Genomic DNA, 27,638 nt, shown 5'->3' with positions numbered 1-27,638 from the left:
TCTAGACCCTAATGGCCATAACCTGGATAGCTACCATAAACATCTGTTCCTTACTAATCTTTTTTTTTTTTTTTTTTTTTTTGGCTGCGTTGGGTCTTTGTTGCTGCGCACAGGCTTTCTCTAGTTGCGGCGAGCGGGGGCTACTCTTCATTGCGGTGCGCGGGCTTCTCATTGCGGTGGCTTCTCTTGTTGCGGAGCACAGGCTCTAGGCGCGCGGGCTTCAGTAGCTGTGGCGCATGGGCTTAGTTGCTCCGCGGCATGTGGGATCTTCCCGGACCAGGGCTCGAACCCGTGTTCCCTGCATTGACAGGCGGATTCTTAACCACTGCGCCACCAGGGAAGCCCTCTTACTAATCTTGAATTCTGTTTCTCCTGATGACACACGCGTGCACGCACACACACACACGCACACACACACAAAACATATTAACAAATAAGTGCCTTTGTAGCATTGAAGTGTAATTAACCCATATTAAATCTATTTCAAGTACCTATTTTTAAAACATGCCATAAATTATATGCATAGTAACATAATGCCTATATATATGTATGTATACACATATATACCTACCTTCAAGAAAAGGGGTGGAATAATGCTCTTTGACAGAGTTGAAAATACAAAAATTCAGGAACGTGAATTATAAAGACCAAATTCTTTAACCTGGTATTCAGGGGCCTCCACCATCTGATATCATTTTTCCTTTTCCAATCTTATCTTTCATTACTTCCATGACAAAGCTATTAATGTCTTCCATTCATTTAATACCTACTGAGAGCCAAGTGCTTTACATAGAACACCTCATGTAATCCGTATAGTAGCCCTGTGATTGCATTATTACTAGCCCCATTTTACAGATGAGGTTTAGTATATACCTTCAGGTCACACAGCTAGTTAGTGACAGAGTCGGGATTCAAACCCAGGTTTATCTGACTCCTGACTTTCTTAACTTCTTTTCTAGCCAGATGGATGTCTCTGCTCACCATCACCCTAACACATGTTCAGTTCCATTGCCATGTTTTTAATTATGATATTCACCCCAACTCAGAAACCTTAGCCTACTTGTCCTACAAAGTTTAGCTCAGAACTTACCCCTTCTGTGAAATCTTTCCACCTCCAGCCTTCAGTGATATCACTTTGCTCTGACCTTTAACCGTGCGTTGCTTTAGATGGTCATTTAATTTATTAGTTTGTAGGTGTTGTCTTCCCAACCAGGTAACTAGTTGCTTGATGGCAGAAGCCATCAAAGCCAGACTAGTCTCTAAGATTCTATTCTCTAATTTATATTTCTTCTTGATACTCACAATTCTGTGTCCCTAGTAAACACTCAAAAATGAACTCAATGTTAAATTAATAATTCTTCATAGATAGAAGACTCTCCTCTGTCATTAAAATAAAATAGTTCACAACTCTCCAACTTGAAATGAAGTCATCTAAATTTTGAATTCACAACTTATCTGGTGTTGTATAATAGATATTTTATAACATTATGTAATATCTGAATTAATATTCAGATCAGTGTTCTTAAAAAGACAAATTCAGTAGTAAGTCAACTTTGTGACTTTCAAAAAGATTGACTTGATAGAGGATAATCTGCCCACTTCCATTCTCTTCCTTTGCGTTCATGGACCCTTTCCATGGAATAAGAGACAATGTGGTTTTGTGTCCATTTAAGGCAAATTGTAAAACGTTCTCTATCACTAACCCCGTCAGAATGAGGAAGAACCTTAATGAAGAGGGAAGGAGGCGGAGACATACCAAAAAAAGAGGATTCTTGGATCTGTTTCCTAAAACTGGGAAGGAGATGGTCTCTAAGAGGGGTCAGAGATTCAGGGAGTGGAGACTTTGTTCTCAACACGTTGAAAGTCATTGAGAGGGCTCATACACGTGTGCGGAAGGCTGAAGGTGACGTTGAGGTAAAGATCAAAAGAAAGAGGAAAAGTTGTGGCAGCCTACATTGAAAACTTTGTGAGAATTTAAACTTACCCCTCTTCCTTCCCTTCCCCTCAAAACGTGTCCCCTGCCCCCTCTCAACCGCCCTTCAGGCATCTGAATTTTCATTCACTCTACTATATAGTTTGGAGGGAACTACATGAATCTGTGCCATTGACTGTTTTTGTTGTTTGCTTAAGGATTGATTTGGAAATCTCCATAATCCATTCTGCCTTAATTTACACTTTGCAGGGTTATGGTATGTTTAGAATGACTGGTAAATACCAGACTTAATCTCTCCCAAGAAATAACAACACATATAATTTGTAAGATAATTACGTTTCAAGCGATCAAGAAAGACTGTAGGTTTGAAAACAGTTGCCGTAATAGGCATACCTTGGGAGGAAGTAAAGGGATGTTGACTTCAATATCTTAAAGGATGTGCTCAGAGTTGGTTGAACAATATCTAACAAAGAAAAACCTCTTAAAGGGAAAATTAGAAATAAATAAGAGCATTTCATTTATCAGAAGAAAATGAAATTTCTGAGCATTTAAGTAGAAAGAATTTTTTGAAAGTCAGAAAGCTGTTCTGTGTTTTGGCTTTGTTTCTTTTTAATTTTTTGTTCTTTTTCAATGGATCTCTTACATTCAGGAAAATTGGGTGGATTTACACAAGAAAATAACACCATAGATTCCGGAGAACTTGATATTGGCCGAAGAGCAACCCAAGAGGTTCCCCCCGGGATCTTCTGGAGGTCACAGCTCTTCATTGATCAGCCACAGTTTCTTAAATTCAATATCTCTCTTCAGAAAGATGCACTGATTGGAGTATACGGCCGAAAAGGCTTACCACCTTCCCATACTCAGGTAGGCACTGTTACCAATAAAATGAAAACTGCTAGTTTACATTTTTAAAGTCATTCTGTTTCTTAAGTTCAGCTGTTTAACTGTTTGACCACTTTTGTGTTGATCTTTTACAGTGAAAAGAATTTTGAGTATAGGTGACACTTATCTTGAGATTTTTGAATTAGTAGGAAGAACAGCATTTTCTTCCTGACTTGCTTTAATCATTATTGATTGATTAAAATGTACAGAATTTGTGAGTAACCTGATGAATACTGAACATCATCTGAGTACGTAGTAAAACACCATAGATTTTCCAAGTGTTTTAGAAAGATTCTAAGATCATTTCCAAAGATCATACTCCTTTCATGTAATAGATGCATGACATTTTCATCTCAAACATGTATTCATCCTGTTGAAAATATATACTTTTTACTTTATGTCAGATTTACTCTTTGTAAAGAAATTATGGGAACATAAACAGAAATATAAACTTTATCAGCTCAAGCCATGATTCCTAGTCTACATATGATGAACACTGAAATACAGAGATAAAAGAGCTTTCATAGGTCACCAAGGATGATCACATTACTTAAAACAATTCAAATACCCCTATATCGTAGGTTCAAAGAACTTTAATGTCAATTTGCTTTCATGAAAATCACCTCACAGCTGTCACAGATCAATAATCCCACAGATTTTTCATAATCTAATATTGGCTCACGGTGTATAAATTGGAAATTGTGGTTTAAAGAAGTCCCATTATGTCTAAGAGAAATTATTTAAATTACCTACCACAAAACTGGAGCCCAGACTTTTCCCCAAAATAGGAATTCCAAAAAATGTAATAGATGGTTAATTAAAATTGACAATTAGATGATCTTAAAGTTATGCTTGAAAATCAGTTTATTTACTCATAGAATTTCGTGCCGATCTTAACTGGATTTATCAAATGAGGACCAGAGGATTTTCATGTATGCTTTATATTATGTAATTTTGTGAGAAATGCTTTTTCTATAACCTCGGAATATAAATTATAAAGAAAAATTGATCCCTATACTAATAAAAATAATATCTTTAAATAAAAGATGAGTAAAAATTTGAACATGCTCTCTCTAATGTCGTGGATCAGGGAAAGTTTCATATACATATATAAATTATACAGCTGTAAATTTTTTGAATGTCATGCTTTGGTGTATTCGTTTTTCTGATTTAACGTTTTTCGTATCTACATTGTTAAAGTAATTCCTTTAATGTTTACATGTCAAATTCCTCTTATTGTGTACTGGGGTCCAATTTTAAATTTCAGATTACAATTGCATTTGACTCTATTTCATGTTATAGGTGACACTAAGATGTAATAATCGGATTTTCTTAAGTGGAAGTGGCCCTCTCTGACTTCAGTTATAGCAGATAGATTGCATTTAGTAGAGCAGTAGTCCAGTGAAATAGGAAAAAAAAATTTTTTTCCGTTGGAATCACATACATGATTAAATTATTTTTGTATAACTCAAGAAACATACCTATAAACTAAGTACAATAGCGAGCTTGTAACCTATAAATTACAAAAATTAATTTCAGAAAAAATTCTCTAATGCGTTGGGCACTTTAAAGGTTTATTTAAAGATTTAGGGTTGACTTATTGGAGGTTATATATATACCATATAAGACTAGGGAATAAAAGGTGTAGTTTCAGGTTTTCTTGTAATTCTTCTGGTATTTAAACACAATATACGTGATATCCACTTTTCTTTTCTCCTACAATATATGTGTTTAAGTAGGTTATGCATTTCCTTAAGCTCCACGGTTATTAGAGTTCCTTCCTGCAGTTTATTCTGGATCAGCAGAGCAGACAACTGTTTCTGAGTTCAGTGTTTAAACATGAAATATGCTATAAAACAGCCCAAAGTGAACATTTCTCTGTTTCTGGGGAACGTTAAATAAATCAACCTGAAATAATTAAAATTGGCCAACCATTCAGAATAATCACTTGAGTTTTGAAAGTCTTTGTGACCCTTTGTAAAACTGTCCATATGATTGTTACTAAGGCATCAATTGACGTTCTTCTCCCTGATGCTCAATTCATTCTCCTGGCCAGTTAAGAAGCCTAAGGAAGCAAGTTCACGCTGTACAGTTAATAGTGTACTGTATCCTTTAAGTGCATCTGCATGAAGCCTATTTTAGAACGGGAGTCGGAAACCTGGGTTCTTGAGCACACACCCCTGCCACTTTCTGACCTTGTGACCTTGCACACGTCTAACTTCCTTGTGCCTCAGTGTCTATCTGTAAAATGAAGGAGTTGCATCAGGTGATCTTTAAAATCACTCCCTCCTCTAGGTCAATGATTTACAGCAAGAATCTACCACCACCAAAGAGTTGATTTAAGAGCACAGTTAGGTGTTCATAGATTCTGCGTTCTCATCATTTTAATAACTGAAATGAGTTAAGAATATGGAAAATCTGTTCAGAAACGAACCACCAAGATACCTTTATCAGGTATAAGCTTTGTCTCGTGATTGCTCCTCCAAAGTGGTGAGACCGAATTTTGTCCTAAAAATAGCATAAGATTCTAAGACTTGCTGCGCAGAAAAATCCAGAGGAATCTTATGAATAGGTGTTACAGAGCAAAACTCTGGGATTTGCCCGTAAGTGATTACTTTACACCCTGAGAACAAAGGTTATTAAATTTCTACTCCACGTAGTTTGTTTCCTTTCCGTGGCGATAGCTTCAGCGTCAGATAGGGGACGTGGCTTTAGGTATTTGAGTGCCCTCCTGAAGTTGCCTGTGAAATGCCCCCCGAAGGGCCTCGAACTGGGTAGATACTCAACAATCGTCAGCTACTCCCCCACCCCAGCCTCACTTTATTGTTCACACTGTGATGACAAACAATGATCCCTATGATAAAGGTGACAACTAATAGGGCTTGAAAGACCTATTAAAATTCAAAATTTCCTCCCATTCACTTTTTCAGTTACTGTGTTTATGTTAGGGGAAAAAAGTGTTTATGTGTTTTTCCATAAAAAGAAACTTTTTCTTGTCTTTCTGCCATGCTAATGCAAGTATTTAAATCTGATGAGAAAATGAATGGCTTATTTGAGGCAGAGGCACCTTTCAAACGTGCTGAATTAATTTCCTCTGATAATGTCGGAACAGAATCCCAGTGAAATTTTGCAGTTCAGATATCCATACCAGTCATTACTTTCATCCTCATAAGATGTAAATGAAAAAAGTGTTTGAATGCTAATCACGTTGTGGCTTTTTTGTATATTTCTCACAGCGAAATGACGTTATAATGCAGTTTGACTACACCAAACAATAACAAAAAATGCTTTTATATTTAAATTTAAAATTTAGTATGTCGGGAGCTGAATTAGATATTCTAAATTCTGTCCAATAGTAACAGTAAGAGGTCTGTGTACAGTGGCAACGTATTTAACTGTGATTCTTAGAATCCCAACAACTGATTTTTTTCAATTTGATTGTATTAAGGGATTCATTATAAATAACCTTTCCTTAAATAGACGTCTGATGAAATTCCATTTAAGGAATCTATCAGAAAGTAGAATATTGATGATTCACATTTGTAGTGCTTTAGCATTAATGATTTATATTTATAGTGCTGTAGTGTACTTTTCACCATAAATACATACCTCAAGAATAAAATGAAACTGGGTAAGAGTCTATAGACACTGAATGATTCTACTTTTAAGAACCTATTGTCTAACAAGTTTATTAAAACTATGCTGGAAAGTCTTTGCAGTGTCTTCCAAATTCACTGAATTATCTCTGGCTACAAAATTTTACCCCACTGTTACCAGTCACGTTCCATTTTTTTTTCCTATTTATTTATTTATTTATTTATTTATTTATTTATTTATTTATTTATGGCTGCATTGGGTCTTCGTTGCTGTGCGCGGGCTTTTCTCTAGTTGCGGCGAGGGGGGCTACTCTTCCTTGCGGTGCGTGGGCTTTTCATTGTGGTGGCTTCTCTTGTTGCGGAGCATGGGCTCTAGGCGCGCAGGCTCAGTAGTTGTGGCTCGCGGGCTCAGTAGTTGTGGCTCACGGGCTCTAGAGCGCAGGCTCAGTAGTTGTGGCGCACGGGCTTCATTGCTCCGCAGCATCTGGGATCTTCCCGGACCAGAGATCAAACCCGTGTCCCGTGCATTGGCGGGCGGATTCTTAACCACTGCGCCACCAGGGAAGTCCCCATATTTTTTTAAATTATCTTCAAATTCTCCGGTTACATTCTTCCAGCTACCCAATGTTCATGATTAATCTTGCTAAAACAAAAATTAAGTTTAATGATGACTGACTTCATGATAATAATTGGGCCGGCCATCCCTTCAGAACTCCTCCATTGTTTAATTTTTTAGACTTTTGATCAAAGATGTAAAGGCATCTTGTTATATGTTTTTGATCTAACCGTAACTAAGTAAAAATACATGGCTTTCTCCATGGTGCTCGGAATGGTTACATCAGGGTCACAGAGAGGGGTGGAATGGGGTAATGGAACAGCCCGAGCTTTGGAGCAAAGCGCACTGGAGTTCACATACCACCTGCACCACTGACCAGATATCTGACCCTGCTCAAGCTTCTCAAGCTTCAGTTTCCTTCATCTTTGAAGTGTAAACATTAATGCCTTCCTGGAAGTGTTGCTAGGAGGATTAAAAATAATCCTGGCACAGAGTAAGTATTCAGTAGCCGTGGTTACTACTTGAGTATTAAATAGGAGAAGATCTTAAGAGATCATCTAATGGTCTAACTAAAATAGAGCTGCTGGGTTTGGAATAGTATAGGTTTATGGTTGTATCCCCAAACTGCCTAAATGCAAAACTTTAAAAAAAATTTTTTTCATAATTTTATTGAAGTATAGTTGATTGACAATGTTGTGTTAATTTCTGCTGTACATCAAAGTTATACATATATATTCTTTTTCATATTCTTTTACATTATGGTTTATTACAGGATACTGAATATAGCTATACAGCAGGACATTGTTGTTTATCCATCCTATATATAATGGTTTGCATCTGCTAATCCCAAACTCCCAATCCATCCCTCCCCCAAACCCCCTCCCTCTCTAGGCAACCACAAGTCTGTTCTGTAAACTCACAAACTTTTTATCAGTCAGAAGAATTAAATAAGTTTAGAAACCGTATTGCGCATCAAGGGAAGAAATGGTCTGTGATGTTTAAATACAACAATGGTATTTGGTGTGCAGTGGGTAATCTCCATCACCCCTGTAAATGCAATGCCTAGAAGACCTGTCAGTCAGGAACTTTTTTCTACCATTGTGTTTATTAGAGCAAAGGAGAAAAGTTTGGAAAGGAAAGAGAGGAGCAGCCACAGCCGTACTATTTCCGACTACTAAACAGTTCTCCTTGTCCTCGTTCTCAGTACGACTTTGTGGAACTGCTGGATGGCAGCAGGTTGATTGCACGAGAGCAATGGAGCCTGCTTGCGTCCGAAAGAGCTGGGCGACAGGCGAGGTCCGTCAGTCTCCACGAGGCCGGCTTTATCCAGTACTTGGATTCTGGAATCTGGCATCTGGCTTTTTATAATGATGGGAAAAGTGCAGAGCAGGTGTCGTTCAATACCATTGTGATAGGTAAGAACTGTCTTCAAAGCATCACTTCCGGGCTTCCGGCCTCAACACTGTGTTGCGTAGAAATTCCATTGTCTTCACCAATTTGAGCGATCCCTAGGATGTTAAAGCCTGAGGTGAAAGTGAGAAGTATTTTGTAAGTTGTTTGTTTATGACTGTGTGACAAATCATGAAGCACCGGAAGACAGTATCATCTGGAAGTAGCGTGGAGGAGGGCAGCGCCTCACGAAAACGCTTTAAAGCGTCTGCCTTTGAAATGCCAGCGCTTTGCTTTACTATTCGAACAATCTGGTAGGAATGAATACTTTTGGGGGGTTATGGAGCAAGCCATCCGTGCTTCCTTCAAGGTGTAGCTAAAATGATCGAAGTGCCACAGTTTACCTGGCACGAGAGGCAGGCTACACAGCAAGGATGCTTCTTTTCCTTTTCTTCAGAGTCTGTGGTGGAATGCCCCCGAAATTGCCACGGAAATGGAGAGTGTGTTTCTGGAACGTGCCACTGTTTTCCAGGATTTCTAGGTCCGGACTGTTCAAGAGGTATGCGAGTTAGATTCTTTTCTCAAGCCAATGTAAATAAGCCGTAGAAACAGGAGCAATTCAGAAAGCTCTCAAGACAGGAGAGAAAAGGGGGGAGGAGCGACATGCTGCTTGTTCCAGCAACGTACCTGTTCTTGGAGAATCTCGATGGAAACGCGGCTGTTAATTCCTCTGTCGTGTCTTCTTTCACAGCAGCCTGTCCAGTGCTGTGTAGTGGCAACGGCCAGTACTCCAAGGGCCGCTGCCTCTGTTTCAGCGGCTGGAAGGGCACCGAGTGTGATGTACCAAATACGCAGTGTATCGACCCGCAGTGCGGGGGTCGTGGGATTTGTATCGTGGGCTCTTGTGCTTGCAACTCCGGATACAAAGGAGAGAACTGTGAAGAAGGTAAACATGTCAAACCTTGCAGAGGTCTGTCGTTATAGCTTCATAAAGAAACAGCTTATATGTCTAACCTTTAGTTTGGCAGATGAATCTTTTTATATGCCTCCTTCTGAAAGTAATTTTGATTTTGCTTTGCTTCGTGAACATTTTACCCAATAAAAAGAAAAAAATACCGAGGAGTCCTTTAGCTCTCTCTCAATTGTGTGAATAATTTTTTTTTTTTTAACTCTGAGAAAGTACACGAACATTTTTGTCTTAGAACCAGTGGTGAACCGTTGATTTTTTTTTTTTTTTTGCAGTTTTTCACCTTGATGTCAGCTTCTAAATCTAACATTTTGGCATCTCTAGAAAGACAGAATATTGAACATAGTATACTGGTGGAGAAAAATACATCGTGGGTTTGTGCCATAACTGTATATAATGTTGATAGTCAAGATGCTATACTGTAAAGTGCAGTTGAACTGTTTTTTCAAAAAGCAGAAAAGCACCATTTCCGTTCTTCAGTCAAATGGATTTTATTGATCTGCACACACAAAGTGATGCAATTAAGTCTCTGGAATTAAATTTTCAGGCCATTGACCCTACAAGTGTAAAGTTTTATTGAGTCAAATTGCTAAATTAAATCTCGTCATCTAAAGCACATTAAAGTGAATTAAGAAGTATAGAGAGTCTGCAACTCATTTATTTCTCAAACATTTGAGGGTCCCATACAGCTGTCAGTATTCAGTGGTTATGGATTAGGTCAGCTGATTCAGATTTTGTTATAGAGAAGCCAATACTTATTACTCTCTGATTGGGCGGAACAGAAAGCAATCGTCTGAAATCTCAAGAGCAGAAGTGTGTATTTCACTAGAATTACAAATCCTTGCAAGAGTCTCAATTACCTAAATGGCATGATTCTTAATGCTTTATTGTATAAATTCTCTGCATTTTTCAGAAACGAGTTCTTGCAAATAAACGGTGGGTAAACATTTGAGTATCCAAAGTGTTCAGGTAAATTAGATTGGGGTGTAATTCTTTGTTCCATATGTACTTGTGTATATCTTCTAGATTTGACCGTAAATTTGTTCTCTTTTCTTTCCACTAGCTGATTGTCTAGACCCTGGATGTTCTAATCATGGTGTGTGTATCCATGGGGAATGTCACTGCAATCCAGGATGGGGTGGTAACAACTGTGAAATACTCAAGACCATGTGTCCAGACCAGTGCTCTGGTCATGGAACATATCTTCAAGAAAGTGGCTCCTGCACTTGTGACCCTAACTGGACTGGCCCAGACTGCTCAAATGGTGAGGGTCATATATTGCATACGATTGAGCACTTAATATTGTTTGGCTAAAGGTTATGACATTTTAATTTTTAAAACACACTTATTATACTTAATACAGATTTTATTAAAGTGAACATTTATAGAAATAAATACTAAAAGTAGTGAAATTTGTTATCTTATAATATGGAAAGAAACAGGCTTAGTCAGTTTGTCATTAAGTTTCTCCTTTAGTATTAATGTAAAGAATAATCTTCCACTTGTGTAAAGGTCTCTTTCTTCTGAACTCTGAAGGCCTGTGTACAGCTTGGAGATTTAAGCACATTATCTCATAAACAGAGAAGCTTCAATTAAAAAATTATGTGACAACAGAAGACTTAATATTATCACAATAAAGAGTAAACATATATAGATATTACGGTGTACATAATGGTTCAACACTGAGTTTTTAATTGTAACTGTATGATTATAATAGAAATGACAGGTAGTAATTTTATTCAATCAGTCACGTTGTTTTTGAGCACCAGCTCTGTGCATGGCTTTGTGACAGACACTGTGGGTATAAAAGAGTATCAGTCATTCCTGCCCTGTAGAATACTGGCTTTCAAGTTTTTGACCATGACCTAAAGAACCTGTGGTCTTAAATACATTTTTACGTTGTGACCTCATATACATATATATGCATATACTCACATCACTGAAACAAAAGCTTTACAAAGTGATATACACTGATACTTTCTCCCAAGTCTATTCTACTTTTTTTAATGCCGGTTGCAACCCATGAATTAATTCCATGACCCACTCGTTAGTCATACAGTTTGAAAAGATGCTGTTCTAGTCTAGAAGATTACAGTTTAATTGGGAAGATGAGATAAACACACATGACATACTTAGAAACCAGTGTGTCCCAGTATGATATTCTATTGAGTATTACATGGACTAATATGCTAAATTCAGTCAGTATTTAGAGCCTGCCTTGATGCCTACTGAAAGTTTTCAAGGAGATTTTTAACATTTCTTGCCTTCTTTTAAAGATTTCAGTTAGTGTGGAGGTTGAGGGAATACTTTTTGACTAGGGGAACAGTATTAGAAAGTACTTAAGAGCATGGATTCTGAAATCCGATGTTTGGGTTCATATTCAATCTGTACTACTTGATAGCTGTACACCCTAGGGAAATTACTGTATGCTTCAGTTTGCTCATCTATAAAATGGATTTAATCATAAGACGTTCTTTGCAGAGATGCTGCTGTGGGAATTGCTTGAATTGATGCATGTGAAGTAAATACTTAGTACATGGCTTGGCCCATCATGAATTCTAAACACAGCTGCCACCAGCTTTACTGCTACTGCTGCTGCTGCTACCATTACCAAAGACACAACTGTGAGAATATCATTACATACAGGGGACAGTGACGACAGAGTATTTGGAGGTGAAAACTGAGTTGGGCCCAACTGTGAGGGACACAGTTTAGGAACGATGGTTTAGACAATGGAGAATTCACTGACAATAATGGTGCCCCTGGTATGACAAGAACAGTGTTCCAGAACCACCCCACGGATCAGACGCCGGAGAGGACAGGGAAAGCTGAGAACTAGGAGACACCGCGGAGAGCTTTCCCAGGAGGGCGAAGGGATGGGGGCACAGTCCCTTGGAGTTAGTGGACGTGAAAAGGATAAACTGAGGGACGTGTAAAGGCAAAACAGACAGGCCTTGCTGAAAAAACGGAACATAAAATAGGGTGAGAAGAGCTGAACGTCTGAGGCAGGGGAGATTGGGGTCGATGTTCATGTCTCTGAAAGAAGTGAGAAAGTCGGGAAGAGGTGAGAACCACTGAGTCGGCGGGACGCAGGCCTGCAGTGGGAGGCGCGCGAGAGGCGGAGAAGGTGACGACTCCTGTTTGGACCAACTGAGCAAAAATAAATGAAAAAGCAGGAAAAGAAGAGGAGGAATAATGAGGACAAGAGAAGGAGGAGGAGGAAAAGGGAAAGCGGAGGAGGATAAACAGAAGGAGAGGGGGAGGAGGGGGAGGAGGGGGAAGAAAAAGGACAGATTTTATGAGCAGTGTCAGGTAAATAAAAACATCGTGCAGAAGGCTTGGATTCAGCGAAGGAATCTGTCTGCTCTTAATCCTGCCCACACCTGTTGCCCTCTGAACACCTGCTGTTTAACAGTAAGTGGTTAAGAAACAGGGATTCTGCAGCTGACCTGCCTGGGTTCCGATCTAGGACTGGCTGTTTCCTAGCTGTGTGCTGTTGGACAAGTTATGTAACTTCTGTGCCTCAGTTTATCTGTAAAATGGGGACAATAATAGTTCTACCTTATATACAGTTGTTGTAAGGAGTAAATGAGTTAGTATGTGAAAAGCACTTATAATAGGGCTTGACACATAGTAAGTACTCCATAAGTGTTAGCCATTAATAGAAGGAGTGGTGGTGGCATTGGTAATAGTTACGGTGGTCGAATAATAAAGGCTAATTGTAGGTCATCATACTTAATTCCTCATCAATTCAGAGGCGCTTCCACATAAAAGTATTGATTGGATATGGTTCCCCAAATGTGAAATTTATGAAATGAAAATGATATCATCTATTAACCTAATGGCATAAACCTAAATGAAATCTTGCTAGTAGCTAATTAACATGCTTATTTTAAGGGAGGAAAAAAAGACTCGTAGTTTTTACAAGTCACTCTTTCTTGGCATTTTGAGGAACTTGGGTAACAGGTTTGCTGCCCTATGAGTCAATATCGGCATGAAAGATTCATGGGCCGCTCTTCACCTATTACACATTGAATCTCGGAAGCCCAAACTAAAGAAAGTGTTACATAGGCTAATTTGTGGTATTGATGGAAAACTTCTGCCGAACCCATAAGTAGATATCCTAGTTAAAGAAACAGTTTATGAGTTTTCTTCCTGCTCCCTCCCTCTCACGTTGCTTTTTCCTTCTTTTCCTCCCCTCTCTCGTCCCCTCTCCTCCCTTCCCCTTTTCTCTTTCTTCCGTCCCTCCTTTTCTTCTGCTTCCCTCATCTTGTGGCCATACATTGTTGGAGGCAACCAGGGTTTACAATATGCTTATTACTGCTTCACAGAAATGTGAGTTGATTCAGATAGCTTGGAAAACCAGAGACTGTGGTTAGAAAATGCGTGACTGTTAGAGCTGGCAAAGAGTAAAGGATACATAAGTAAAAACCTAAATTGGGGCCTGCACTATAGAGGGCCTTGAGTGTCTCACTAAAGAGTTTTAAGAAATCATCACCAACCAAGGTTTATCAAGCATGGGCACGTGGCATTCTTTCAAATAACACATGGGGATTTCCCTGGTGGCGCAGTGGTTAAGAATCCACCTGCCAATGCAGGGGACACGGGTTCGAGCCCTGCTCCGGGAAGATCCCACCTGCCACAGAGCAACCAAGCCCGTGTGCCACAACTACTGAGCCTGCCCTCTAGAGCCCGCGAGCCACAACTACTGAGCCCGCGTGCCGCAACTACTGAAGCCCGTGTGCCTAGAGCCTGTGCTCCGCAACAAGAGAAGCCACCGCAATGAGAAGCCTGCACAACGCAACGAAGAGTAGCCCCCGCTCGCTGCAACTAGAGAAAGTCCGTGCACAGCAACGAAGACCCAATGCAGCCAAAAATAAATAAATAAATAAATTTATTTAAAATAAATAAATAACACATTAACTCATTTTGTCCTCCACTTAAAAAATATAAAAAAGTTAATTTGGTCTTCTTCATAAAATGGTATTGCTATAAATAGCGAAAAAAAAAGGATATAAATGTTAATTAAAAGATTAAATTGGTTACCAAAATTACATATCACTGTTTTACATATTTAGACTGATTTTTTTCATACTGATGTAATTATTTTGCTAGCTGAAAATCTAATTTTACCTGTATACAAAATGACCACTTAGACATAATGAGTGAAGGTCTTCATCCTATTCATCTTTAAATCCCTAACGCAAAATACACACTTAACACATGTTAAACTCTCAATATAGAGAGGTGAATAATGAACACAGTATGCTTCTTTGGGAGAAAGTAATTAAGCACAGAAAAAAACGTCGTTAAACTTTGCTGTTAGCTGCCAAAAGACAGAAAACTCACTTAGAATTATTAAAGATCTCAAATAGGCATATAGTCATCCTGTGAAAACATCTGGGTTCACGTGCCTCCAATTTGCACGTTCTCATAGAAAGTTTACAAAAACACCGTTGTTAATTTCCATTTGTGACTTAAAAGTTTACTTGCAGTAGAATTTGGAATTTCTAACCTATTGAATCCTAAAGCAAAACACTTTACCAGCTGCCTCTTTTGTTGTTGTGGAAATGACCTTCAGAGATCTAAATCCAATGAGAGCAGATTTTACACCTGAAGAAACATTTGGTTAAGCTGCTGAAAGAGAAGAAATGAATTGTTTCCATCAGAAAGTTTATAGGTTTGAAAGCAACAGAGGTTTCCTCTCTCTTCAGCAGCAGTTTGTCCATTAATTAGCCCTTCAATTCCACTTCAATTAAATTAACTCTAATTAAAAGTTCATTACAAAGATTGACGCACCTTGCTCAAAGCGAGTGTGCTAAACGCTGATAAACACCTTCACCCTAATGAAAAATTGATTCGATTGAATAAAAAAGGGAACCTCAGAAAGAAACCTCGCTCTTCTGGAGCTGAGGTGACATTCTGTTCCTCTGAAGTTAATCAAACCATCTTGGATCTTTTAATCAAAAATTTAATTCAAAGGAGATAGAAAATGTGGCATGAAAAAAACCACATACCACTGTCCTGCAGTTCATAGTCCTGGCTCCTGTTTATAAGAAATGTTACAACTCTCACTGAGCCTGGATGTGGTGTCTAAAAGTCTGCAGCCCTGGGAATTCCAGTGTCTGAGAAGTGTTTTATTTGGTCAATGAATGGGGAACATGTGATCATGTGACTACATAAACAGTGACTATTTCTTAATTCTAAAATTCAGCTGTAGTCGTTTTCTGTCTGTCAGAAACGATCTCAGGTTTTTACTGTTGAAAGAAAACCAAAACTAAACAGTAGTCTTCCAATCTTAAGAAAAAAGTTCATTTTATTTAACTTTATATGTGAAGAGTGAAAAATAAAATACCCCTCAAAGTTCTCTGTCTCTCTCTCTCTCTCAATTGGTTCTAGTCATATAAAGCTTCTAAGAAAGTTTCTTAAGAAAAAAATTATTTCAGACGCCTGAATTCTATTTTAACGACTTAACCTGTTGTTACCGTTCTTAAAGTTCTTTGGTCCCTTGTGCCCTTTTCAGTAATTCTAGTAATTGAAAATCCTTGCTTTGCAAATGCCAGAGCCGGCAGTTCTATATATTATTAAACCGGTTTTCTACCATTGTTTTGCTTAGCAACTTTTATCTGTCAACAGTACAAATATACTTAATAGGAAAAACAACAGCTTCTTTTATTTAACCAGCACGTCTCTGTGTCAGGAGCAAGCTAACGTGCATACTAAAGTAGATTCTTTTTTTTTTTTTACCCTTTTTTTATAATAGATTCTTTTCAGTGAAAGTTTCTGAACATTTTAAAAAATTAAACCATAGGATTAAAAATAACCCCTTTTCAGTTTTTGCTGTATGGGTGAAATCTAACTCCTGTTAGATACCTGACATACACAGACACTGAAATATTTCGTAAATTTTATATCAATTTGATGTATGTGTGCCTGTGTTCCTGGCTGTCGAAAGATACTCCTGGAAACAGGTATGTGTGCGTACGTAGTTTCCTGTCCTTACGAATCATTTGTTCTGTTTTGTTAGTAGCGTGTATGTGTGTGTGAGCACATATAGAATACAGAAAATTGTGTATGACATAACTATCATGTGCATTTCACGCCCAATCGTGGCAGCATATAAAATGGAACAAAGAAAGCAAACTACGTTTATCGCTCTTGGCCGTCGATGCTGCCATCTACTTAGTGGGTAAATGCTTTCGTACGTGTGCTCAGCGACTTTGTTCTTCGCCTGGTCACGCGCTGAGTCTGAGACGAAGCGCTTCTCCCTCGCTCCCCGTCTCACTCGCCGCTGCTCTCCTCTCCTGCCCGGCTGCCTCTCTTTCTCCCCCCAGAGATCTGTTCCGCGGACTGCGGCTCGCACGGCGTCTGCATGGGGGGCGCCTGTCGCTGTGAAGAAGGCTGGACGGGCCCAGCGTGCACTCAGAGAGCCTGCCACCCGCGCTGCGCCGAGCACGGCACCTGCAGGGACGGCAAGTGTGAATGCAGCCAGGGCTGGAACGGCGAGCACTGCACCATCGGTAGGCCGGCCGCGCCCCGCCCCGCGTTCGCCCCGCCCCGCCCCGCCCCGCGTGCGCCCCGCCCCGGCCGCGCCCCACGTGCGCCCCGCCCCGGCCCGCGTGCGCCCTGCCCCACGTGCGCCCCGCCCCGGCCCGCGTGCGCCCCGCCCCGGCCGCGCCCCGCCCCGCCCCGCCCCACGTGCGCCCTGCGAGCTCCCCGCGGGGCTGCTTCTCACCTCGGGAAAGCTCCTCCCCCCCGCCCCCCCGGTTAGCTTTTCCTCGCCTGTCTTCAGAAGGAGTGACCGCTAAGGAAGGGTCTCAGGTCCCAAAGGCAGCCCAGTTCTTTTTAGAACCGCTGTCTCAAGTATCAAGTGTAAGAACGTTCTATGCATGGTGCTGGGGGACGGCCGCCGAGAGTGACTCGCGTAAGGCTGACTTCATGTCTTACAGATCAGCTCTCCTTGAATATGCCTGTGTCGTGTTCCATACTGCCACCGTGTAACGGCAGTATTTTTTACTTTAAGAAAGAGATTCCCAGTATGTAGCCTTTGGGGCTCCTGTAGATTCCGGAATAACGCGTCTTAGCACCTGTCCATCTATTTGAGTCTCTGAAAGGAGGTTGGAGTTTTTACGACTTTATTCTGTAGCACCATGAGGAAGAAAGTAGAATAAAATGCACCAATCTAGTTTTTCCTCCACAGATTTATATGCTTAACACTTCTTAATATACACTGATGCTCTAGCACATCTGTTGGTTAAATAAGACGATCAAATAGGTGTTTAAGATCAAAATCTTAGCATATAAATGGTATTTAGCCTGGATACAAAAGCACCCAGAACATACATACTAGTTCCATATTTTCAAGGTCTTCAGTGCCTTTGCTTTTCACCGTTTGAGTCACTGAAAGGAAAGCGTCTATTTAAAGAAAATACAACAGAAGTAAGTAATACAGTGCTACCTCACTTCAGTAAACAGGTACAGTATTAATTAGAAATGGCACAGTCCTACAAAAATCTCATAACTTGAGGAATGGTGTTTCTCCACATTTATGTTCATAGGGTAAAATTTGATAAAGCTGTTGGTGGAGTCTTGATATCGTAAAGGATTTCTTCTTCCGATGCATCTCTTAAGTTTATGTACTTCACTTTTTTTAAAAAAACGCATTGGTTAGCCAAGATTTTTTCCGCAGGAAAATGGAAATCACTTACATTTTATAAGCTGTCACAAACTGTATCTCTGCAGAATTTCCAGGAAGGCTCTTTTCAAATCATCTGTCTCAGGGGTCCCACTATCACCGCCCCCCCCCCCCCCGCGCCCCGGCAACATGTGGTGATCCGCTGGAAGGGCTCAGAGGACTCGGCACAGTCGTGCTCAGGGCTATAGACGTTTCCAGAAAGGGGAAAGACTCATCAGGTGGTGTCTGCAGGAATCCACGTCCAGGTTTTCCAGCCTCCTTCTCTCCCACCAGGAGAGGTCACAAGAACCATGCCCCCGTTCTCCCGCAGGGAAATGCAGCAACGTATGTGCAGTGTTTCCGCCCGTTGAGGTTGAGAGTTGAAAGGTTTTTATTGGGGCCGCTCAACGTGGTAGCTCTGTCAGCCACAGCCATCCAAATTCCAGGCTCTCCAAAGAAAAGCAGATGTTTAGCGCTGCAGGTGCGCGAAATAACCTCGTCAGTATAGGGACCATCCACCTTTCCAGATGCTGGCCGAGGGCCAGCCCTGCAGACGCCTGAAGGTCAGGCCTTTATGTTCACTCTTACCTGTGAAACATACCTGCGGTGTCACCTGTTGAAGGTGAGCCGCTGCCAACACCTGGGGAGCCTGTAGTCCTACTGGGTAAACTGCAAACGAGCACGTGCCAGGAGCTGGCGGAGTGTTCATCCCCAGCACCTGACCCAGATGTGGCTTGCCCCTCCTCCACGCTTTAAGGGAGGCGCCGCAGGGCAGTGACGGCCTGCTGTTCACGTGAGCCGCACTTGGGAGCTGCTACAGTAAGGCAGAAAACGGTTGACAGGCGCGATTTACGTGTTTTCTGCGGACATGCGGAGAGCAATGTGATATCCCTGTGGCCAAACGGCATCATGCTGCAATCCCAGAGTGCACGCGCACGAGAGGCAGGGCAGGAACAACTTGCCTCTAAACATACACCATCGTAGTTCATGACCCCAGCACCCCACTCCTAAGTGAACTGATTCTAGCTAGAGGGAAAATGTTATATATTTGACTCTTCGTACCCTGGGAAGTACAACCCACACTTGTGTATATAGCTTGGTAAACAAGGAGGTGTACTGTAAAGTCATCCGCGAGCAGCTTTAACTTGCCAACCAGCAGTCACCAAACAAATCATTCTCTGGGTGTCCTCATTGACCTTGGTAATATTACATGGTTAATTTCCCATGGAGGGCTGTTCTTGAACCACTTTCCAATTGTCTGGGAACAAATGGGATTTTTGTTAGTAGCAGGTCCTTTTATTATAATTTAACGTGTCTTGCTGTGGTTGTTAATCATTCCGTTTTCTATTGTTTCATTTTGTTTTGTTGCTTTTATACTCCGTATGAGTAACAGCGTGGAAGTAAAGGACCTGTGTCGTTTAAAAATAAATCTTTGAAGTGAACCGTTTACAAGATGTAGAGAACCTTTACATCCTTGTTTTGCTCTTTCGTACTCTCAGAAGTAGTTATTCCAAATTTTTGCATACAGAGATCCAGTTGCCTTTCCCTGTCTCCTTCCTACCTGTGTGTATGTCCACAGTGAAGTCTCAGGGGTCCTTTAAAAGGAGGCCTTTGTGAGCCACTGATTAAACAGCCCAGGAAACTACAGTATGTTTTCTCGTTCAGGAGAGTTACTCTTCTGTTCATTTCCTCTCCATTTCAACAGTTAGGCATCTGGCTGAAAGGAGCTTTCACTTTATGAAAGAATGCTCATAAATCAGCAAGATTTTTTTTCCTTTCTCCATATTATGTGCCATCTCATTGAATACAAACAGGGAGGTTAATTGAAAGAGAGATGGAGGAGAAATTAAACAGTTAGAAGCAAACAAAAGTTCCCAATAGAAAGCAAAGAATATTCTTCATTAGTCATCTTACTGTCTTCATAAAGTTTTCATGCTTTCATAAAACCATAGGCATTTTGAGAGTAAAATAGGTTATGAGTTTAGAGTATTCACTGAGCACCCACCTCCCTGAAGGGATTCCATCCTGATATTTTTATTAGCGTGTTTATACTTTCCTCTCCTTATGAATCATGTATTCAGCGAATACATATTAGTCCTCAGGTTTGTTGTCCCAAGTCCTTCTTTTTTCTTGAGTTAGACTTTGACTAGTGATGTATGCAGATAAAAAAATGAAACAAAGGGAAATCCACTTTTAGCTATACTATGATTAAAATGAATATTTCTCCCTTCCTCCCCAAAACCCACTTAGGATTGTTAGACCCTTTCATAAATAAAGAGAAGTTACATGCTTGAACCACATCAAATAAGCACCAGCAATGATTACTGGCATGGTTTAATACTAATAGCACTGGTATAGACGCTCAACTAGCATAATGTCATCCTTTGTAAGCGCACATTCCGTAATTGGCCAAATGATTATCATACTCATGCTCCTATCTTTGTTTTTCATAAGATCGGAAAGACATAAGAACATTTAGAGGATCCAGAAGCTAGTTTAAAAATATGAAATATAAGTAAGTGGTTTCTAAATAATAGTTGACATAATTAGAATGTTATTGTGGCATTTCTGTATGGAAAAGCTTAAATAGTTCTGTACTGTGAGAGCTGTGGTGGTTCAAGGTCTGATCTCTGAACTGGGAGATACTTGGCCTAATTCAGTAAGCTCACCATTTGTAGTGTATTTAACTGGAACCGGAATCTGTAAACACGCAAAGGCAACTCAGTTGGTTTGGCTCTCTCTTTTCTTCTTGCTTAGGAAGAGAGGGGCCAGTTATCTGATTGGCCTGTGGTTGGAATTAATGGGGCACAGAAGCAACATAAATATCACGCCAGCCTCTACGGAGCACATGTTTGGAGGCAGAATCCGTAAAAGTGCAACGCTAACTAAATATCCTGGGCAATGATAAATCCTAAGTACCAAATTTGGAGTATTATTAACCTGTACCTTCTCCAGGAAATATTCTTTTTAGCAATTGCTGGAGAAAAGTTGCCCCTACAAGCATCTGTTTGTATTGGAGAGCAGGGGAGGCTGTAGATGAGACCGTGACCCCAAGGGTGGGGAAGAGGGAGATTGAATAACAGCTGCTTGTTATCTACGTGGAGGATTGTTACAAAGGTGAGGAAGGCTCAGATCTCTGTCTGTGGATGGCGAATCCTCTCCTGGAGGCTGATCAGCATTTCCCATTTCCCCACAGACACAAATGGAGAAAAGGGGCTTCAGTTGTTTAAAAGTTGGTTGGACATAATGAAGAACCTTAGGTTGGAAACATTTAAATCCTGGAACAAGATCCCAAATAAATTTTCGAATCTCCATTCCAATAAGTATTAGCAATATCATAATTATTTAGGTATGAAACATTGGGAGTTGTTTTTTTTGGTTTTTTTTTTCCTTTTTGTGAGTTAGAGGAATGTTTTTAGGAGAGGAGTGTTTTTTAACTTCTTTGCATCCTCTTGAGCAGAGTCCTAATCCGATGACCCCTTGAGGACTCTTGATATTTGAGAATGTATTGATAATTTCTGCTTAATTGAAAAATTACTAGATTTAAGCATGGGGTTCCCTTTTTATTCTCAATTTCATTTAACTTCCATTTTTATTTTTCCTGTGGCATTTGTGTGCCTCAGTTACATTTCATTTAATTTATGCATTTTTTTATCCATTAAGCAACTATTGATCATCTCACCTGTGATATTGAATACTACTTCTTCATGAAAGTCAGTGTAACATAATAAGAAAAAGCATGGGTTTTGGAATTTTAAAAAATATATATTTCCCAACCAGTGCTATGATTTATTCACTTAGAAGGTCTATCTTAACTGTTCTTAGTCTCAGTTGTTTTTTTTCTCTCCAATGTAAAGTGGCTATAATCATACCTATCATATGAGATTTTGAAGCAGAATATCTCATGTTTAAGAGCTTTTGGAATTTGAATCTTTGCTACATCATTTACTTGGTGTATGACCGTGTGCAAATCGTTTAACCTCTCTGAGTATGTTTTCTCATAGATAAATATTATGTACCTCAGAGTTGTTAGGATCAAATGAAATGCTAGAATGTAAATCACTTATTAAAGTGCCTAGCAGTGTTCACTAGAGTTTTTATTTTGTTGTTGAGTATAAATGAGTCAAACTGTAAACCAGACAACGTTTTGGGTGCTGAAATTTAAAAAAAAAAAAAAAAAAAAGGTAAAACGGCTAATCAACGAATTTGCTTTAAGGAGTTAATGTAATTTCCATTTCATTGTTATAAAGTGTGACCTAGTCTCACACTGACTATGGCTTAACAAGAGGTTAATATGTTTGGGATGGCGGTTTTAAAATCATGGTGATGAAAGACAGGTGGAGTCTATTGTGATATTTTTCTTCTAGTTATGTCTCAAACAGAGTCGTTTATTGAGCTACATTGATTTTCCTGTACTTTCAGGCAATTCAAATGGAAATTTGGCCTAGGGGAAATCCTTATTCCTTTAAGCTACAAAAGACTGGCTGTTTGTTTTTATTCTAATTCTTTAGCACATTGGGAAACAAGATCATTAATAATCAGGAAGACATGCTTTGTTTGTTCAGACAAAAGTTCGACGTATAGTACTCAGCACACCTCTAATAAAAACCACCACGGTTGCTCTGGGCTTAGGGGTGCTGGAGATGAGAAATTGAAAATGAAATACACACAGCTGGGGAAGTCATCAGTTAAACAGTATGGGCGTAAAAAAGAGAGCAGAACTGCGCCAGCGTGGATATGGCTTAGACTTGGTGTTCTAATTCTTACCTCAGGATAATGGTAAAGAATAGTATTTTAGCGGTTAAATTAAACAACAGGTGACATTTTTGGAAAAAAAAAGACCTCTCTGATAATATACTTCAGAGATTACAAGATCGATACTCGTTGTGACTTTTGTAATGCTCTCAAATTGAGAATCATATTCATAATAATACAGAATATGGAAATTCTAAAACTATCTTCTTCCATTTTAAACTTTATGATTCCCCCCTTAACAAGTGCTTATAGGGTACCACATTACACCCACAAATGATAGCTATAGGAGGCATTTGGCTTCACACCTGTCAGCGTCGTGTATTAACAGTAGTTAAGAAAGCAGTCTCTAGTGCCACCTGTCTGGGTCGCTGATGGCGCCGTTGACATATTTACTGTGAAACTGGTGAAGCTTAAGCATCAGGGCCCCTCACTTGCACAGACCCCTTCTAGGATCTTACAAGGGGACCATGGATTTATATGGTCATATGTTGCAAATCATTTAGGACCTTGGTCTCTTTCCACTCCCAACTTCTCTCCCTCACACTTTTCCTTGTGTAGGGTGGCATCGGAGTGGCTGTAGGCACTTTGAGTATTCAGCTAAGGAGAATTTCCCCTGGGGATGCGTTTAGTTTCCATTTAATTGGATCTATTTGTGAGGTGTGAAATCATTGCCATCTGTGATTGTTTAGTGCTAGTCATCCGGGGATATTCCTGCCACCCACTGACTCACCTAGTGAACATCAAAGTACAGAGTCAGAGATGATAGGAAGATATGAATTTGTCCTATGGAGCTCTGCACCAGAGGAAAATAGGTAGTGGAGCGGAAATAAGGTTTGAAACGTATGGAAACTGAAGCCCATCTCTGGAAAATTCTTCCTGTCGTCAGATATGTTGTAAAATGCCCAATCCAAATGGGAGTTTTCTCTCGTCAGCAATATATTTGATGATGGAACTTACACAGTTATAAACGTGCCCTAATTTTCTCTTTTGATGATTATTTCTTTTTTGAGGAATTTATCAGAATTCTTGTATCTTTAAGGCATGAACCTATAGCAGTACTGCAAAATTGAGTTCATCAGTGTGTGAAGTCACGTGCATTATGCATCCCGGTGTACCACAGAATCATATGAACATACCAGGAAAAGATTCAGGGCTTATATGACATGAAATACTGATATTGACGAAGATGTTATCAAACTCATAATATTCTAGGATGCCATCACAACAAAGTGGCTAATGAATGTCACCAATTCACAGAGTATTTAAGCCTAGTTTATTACACCATAAAGTCTTCCCAAATTTGGCAGTAATGCCCAGAATTTGCATAACATTACTAATAACAAATTTTGAAGCCAAATGAAACTTTCTAAATTATCAATAATGAAAACCATATTAAACAATCACATTGAAAAAAGACTGAATTATCTGTCTATTCTCTCTATAAAAAATATTATAAAACCATTGTCTTATAAGGAGGCAAAGTAAATGTAGCCCAAAAATTATAGGAAAAAAGTGTTTATTAGGGAAATGTCAGGCACTTAATAATAAAAAATGTTATGCGATTTTTTTTCTGATGTTTGTGGTGTTTATCAGCTTAAAAACTATAATTTATTGTGATTTCTTGTCTCATTCTAAATAATGACTCAGTTTGTACCTAATTTCATATTTATAATTTGGGATTCTTTTTCTTAAAGAGAGCCCCCCAATTTGTATAATTTCAGACCCCACAGAAGCTGGATCTGCCTGTGTTCCAAACTCTATTACTTGACAGCTGTGTGATTTGGGGAAAATCACTTAAACTCTCAGTGCCTCAGTTTGCCCATCTCCAAAGTGGGAATGAAAATAGTACCTACCTCCTAGAGTTGATGAGAGGGTTGATGACCTAAAACATGTAGAAGGGCACTTGGAACACTAGCTGGCACAAAGCAAACACCGTAGGGATGTTACTTATTGTTACTGTTGCTAGAGTATTTGGACTGAAATTAATAAAAAAGTTTACTGTGGCTGGTTCTTCCTACTGAGTCTTATCCTAATGCAGTGGAATTAGCCAGCAGGAAGACAGGCGTGCATGCTGGTTCCAAGAAAAGCTTCTCCCCTCCACTTCCCGACACACTAAGTCCACACTAGTGTGGACAGAGATGCCTCGTGATCTGTCATACGGGGTGGAAGGTGGGTCATCAGAACGCAGTAGGCATAGAGTTGAGCGGGAGGAAATTCCCCTTAGCTGACTTGGTTGGCCGTGAAAATCCAGACAGGCTAAAAATCCTCCCATGAAGTGTGCAAAAAAGGAGAACTTCTTAAGATCCTTCCTGCTCTTCAGTCCCAGTGACTGTAAGTAATTTCGTGTGACCGAGAGGCTAGCAATTCCTAGGGGAACTGTGGAAGACCCCCTTCAGAGCTCATTGAGAATCACCGATGTCCTGAAAACCAGGCTGATTTTTAGATGTCGATTTCTTCCTTTGAGATTACATTTGCATCCATTTGGGGCCTCTCAATATTATTTTTTTCCTTTGAGTCTGATTTATTCAGTTAACAGTTTTATATACAGTGCTTTCTCCTCTGTAATCCCCTCAGAATTGGTTTTTTTTTTTTTAACGAGGTCGCTTAATCTCCTCTCTTCTGAAAATGCACAACTAGTTTCTCTGGCCTTTCTGAGTAATGGAGACCTTATTTTGTTAGGTTGTCAGCCCTCTCTCTACAGGGTTTCAGGGTTTTTTAAACTATCACAGATAGTGTTTATTTCACTAGTCAATGTCACCATGTTCCATTTAGTTTCATTTTTATGAAGAAGTGTTTGGATAATGAGAGGTGTGTTGGGACTTCCCTGGTGGCACAGTGGTTAAGAATCCACCTGCCAATGCAGGGGACTCGGGTTCGAGCCCTGGTCCGCGAAGATCCCACATGCCGCGGAGCAACTAAGCCCGTGCGCCACAACTACTGAGCCTGCGCCCAGGCTGCGCTTGTGTTAGTTTTTCTTTACATGTACCAATTTCAGCATCAAAGGACATGAGGCCGGTGGGTTCCATTAGTTGCAGCCCAGCATTGCCAACAATGGCAGATCTGCACTTAAAGCTAAAGTAGTCATTTCATTCAGTGTTCAGTAACCTTTGAGAGAGGAATCAACCAACAAAAAACAAATCCACTGGCCTAAATTTGAAACTTTAGTAAGTTTGACTGTTTCCATCATATATTAAGCCATAATACAGTATGTCCAAGTTTTTTTGTTTTTTATATATTTATTTATTTATTTATTTATTTTTGGCTGCGTTGGGTCTTCGTTGCTGCGCGTGGGCTTTCTCTAGTTGCAGCGAGCGGGAGCTACCCTTCGTTGCGGTGCGCGGCTTCTCATTGCGGTGGCTTCTCTTGTTGTGGAGCACAGGCTCGAGGCACGCGGGCTTCAGTAGTTGTGGCATGTGGGCTCAGTAGTTGAGGCTCGCGGGCTCTAGAGTGCAGGCTCAGTAGTTGTGGCGCACGGGCTTAGTTGCTCCGCGGCATGTGGGATCTTCCCGGACCAGGGATCGAACCCGTGTCCCCTGCATTGGCAGGCGGATTCTTAACCACTGCGCCACCTGGGAAGTCCCTGTCCAAGTTTTTGGATCGCTCTGAATCTCTACTAACTTTGACAATCCATATCCTCTAAAGCTTCAGAGTGGTTATTAGTTTTGACTCATCTTTCTGGGAAGTGCCTTGCAACCTTAACTTTGCAGCGTCCCTTCCTCCCTTAATTTGTGCCTGCACAAGTCCCATCATGTCCCAGGAGCCTCATTAGAATTACATTCTCAAATCAAACAAATCCTGGGGAAAGTTTGAATTAGAATCTTCACATAACTTTTACACCTTATTTGCTGTGTGACCGTCAGTAAAATCCATAGTCCCCAGAGCTGTCCTGATAAATGTTCTTTCATTGTGTTGACGATTTATTTCCCTAGGTGTCAGTTTCTTTACGCCTAAGAATGGGAGTAAATGTACCTAAACACCTTTAGCTCTTGACATCAGGTATTTGAGTGCCACTGTTGTCTGTCTGGTTCTTCATGCTGTGATTTATCCTTATTAAAAGGAGAGGCAGCAGCCTGAAGTTGAGACTCTGTTCTCACATGGCAGGAGTGCTACCGAGAGGTAAATTTCAGTGGCAGTTGCATTGTTTTGGGAAATGTTACATGTGTTCTATACTTTAGAAAAGGGACATTTTTTAAGGACTGCTAAAAGTCAGTTCTGCATGTAGGTAATTGTTTTGTGGGTATGTCTGGATTTAACCTAGATCTTTCCATTTAGGTGATTTACACATAGCCTATGAGGATGAGAGTTTTGAGTTCTTTAGAAGAAATATGCTTGACATACTATAGGGTCATGTGATAAAGGATTCTATCCTGTGGTGGTTATTTGTGCACAAATTTTCCCTCCAGTCTGCTTCCTGTGGTGTAACTTGGGTCCCAAGAGCTACTATAAATTAACCTTATTCCTACTCAGCTGATGGTGAGGCCTACTGGCTTTAGAGGCAATGTGTTCAGAAAAAAAAAAAAAAAATGGAACGTTAAATCTACTGTCATTTTTCTCTAATGGGAGCAGTATAAGAAAATATTGATTATTTGTATTGTTTTATGATCATTTAGGTGTCACTGAAATACACCTGATTTCTTTAGGCTTGATAAATCTGATTCCTTCCTTTCTTACTATCTTGTGTTTATTTCCCACCATGAATTTAGTGGTTTTCTAGCTAGTTTTTTTAAGTCTCTCAAAATAAGTTACTATGTAAGTGCTCTGTGTCTTAGGGAAACAATTTATAAATTATAATTATTATCCAAAAGAAATTTTTGAATCTGTTCCTTTGAATTAAAATGTTATATGCCATAGTTTAAAAAGTTTATGAAGAGATAGGATATCAGAAT

General features: G+C 39.9%; 1 protein-coding gene across 4 annotated transcripts in view; it reads left to right on the top strand.

Moving 5' to 3' along the window:
• LOC133081392 (teneurin-3) overlaps positions 1 to 27,638 on the top strand; it is a 319,076-nt gene that overhangs the window by 201,309 nt on the left and 90,129 nt on the right. For all 4 annotated transcript variants that reach the window (XM_061177486.1, XM_061177487.1, XM_061177485.1 and 1 more), the window contains 6 exons: positions 2,583 to 2,797; positions 8,172 to 8,382; positions 8,814 to 8,915; positions 9,108 to 9,302; positions 10,387 to 10,587; positions 16,658 to 16,843. In XM_061177486.1, the coding sequence (XP_061033469.1) occupies positions 2,583 to 2,797; positions 8,172 to 8,382; positions 8,814 to 8,915; positions 9,108 to 9,302; positions 10,387 to 10,587; positions 16,658 to 16,843 (1,110 nt within the window). The remainder of the gene's footprint in view (positions 1 to 2,582; positions 2,798 to 8,171; positions 8,383 to 8,813; positions 8,916 to 9,107; positions 9,303 to 10,386; positions 10,588 to 16,657; positions 16,844 to 27,638) is intronic.

Source organism: Eubalaena glacialis, chromosome 20 (assembly GCF_028564815.1).
Source record: "Eubalaena glacialis isolate mEubGla1 chromosome 20, mEubGla1.1.hap2.+ XY, whole genome shotgun sequence".
Taxonomy (NCBI): domain Eukaryota; kingdom Metazoa; phylum Chordata; class Mammalia; order Artiodactyla; family Balaenidae; genus Eubalaena; species Eubalaena glacialis.
Note: the sequence above shows the minus strand (reverse complement) of the source record. Positions and strands in the feature narration are given on the sequence as shown.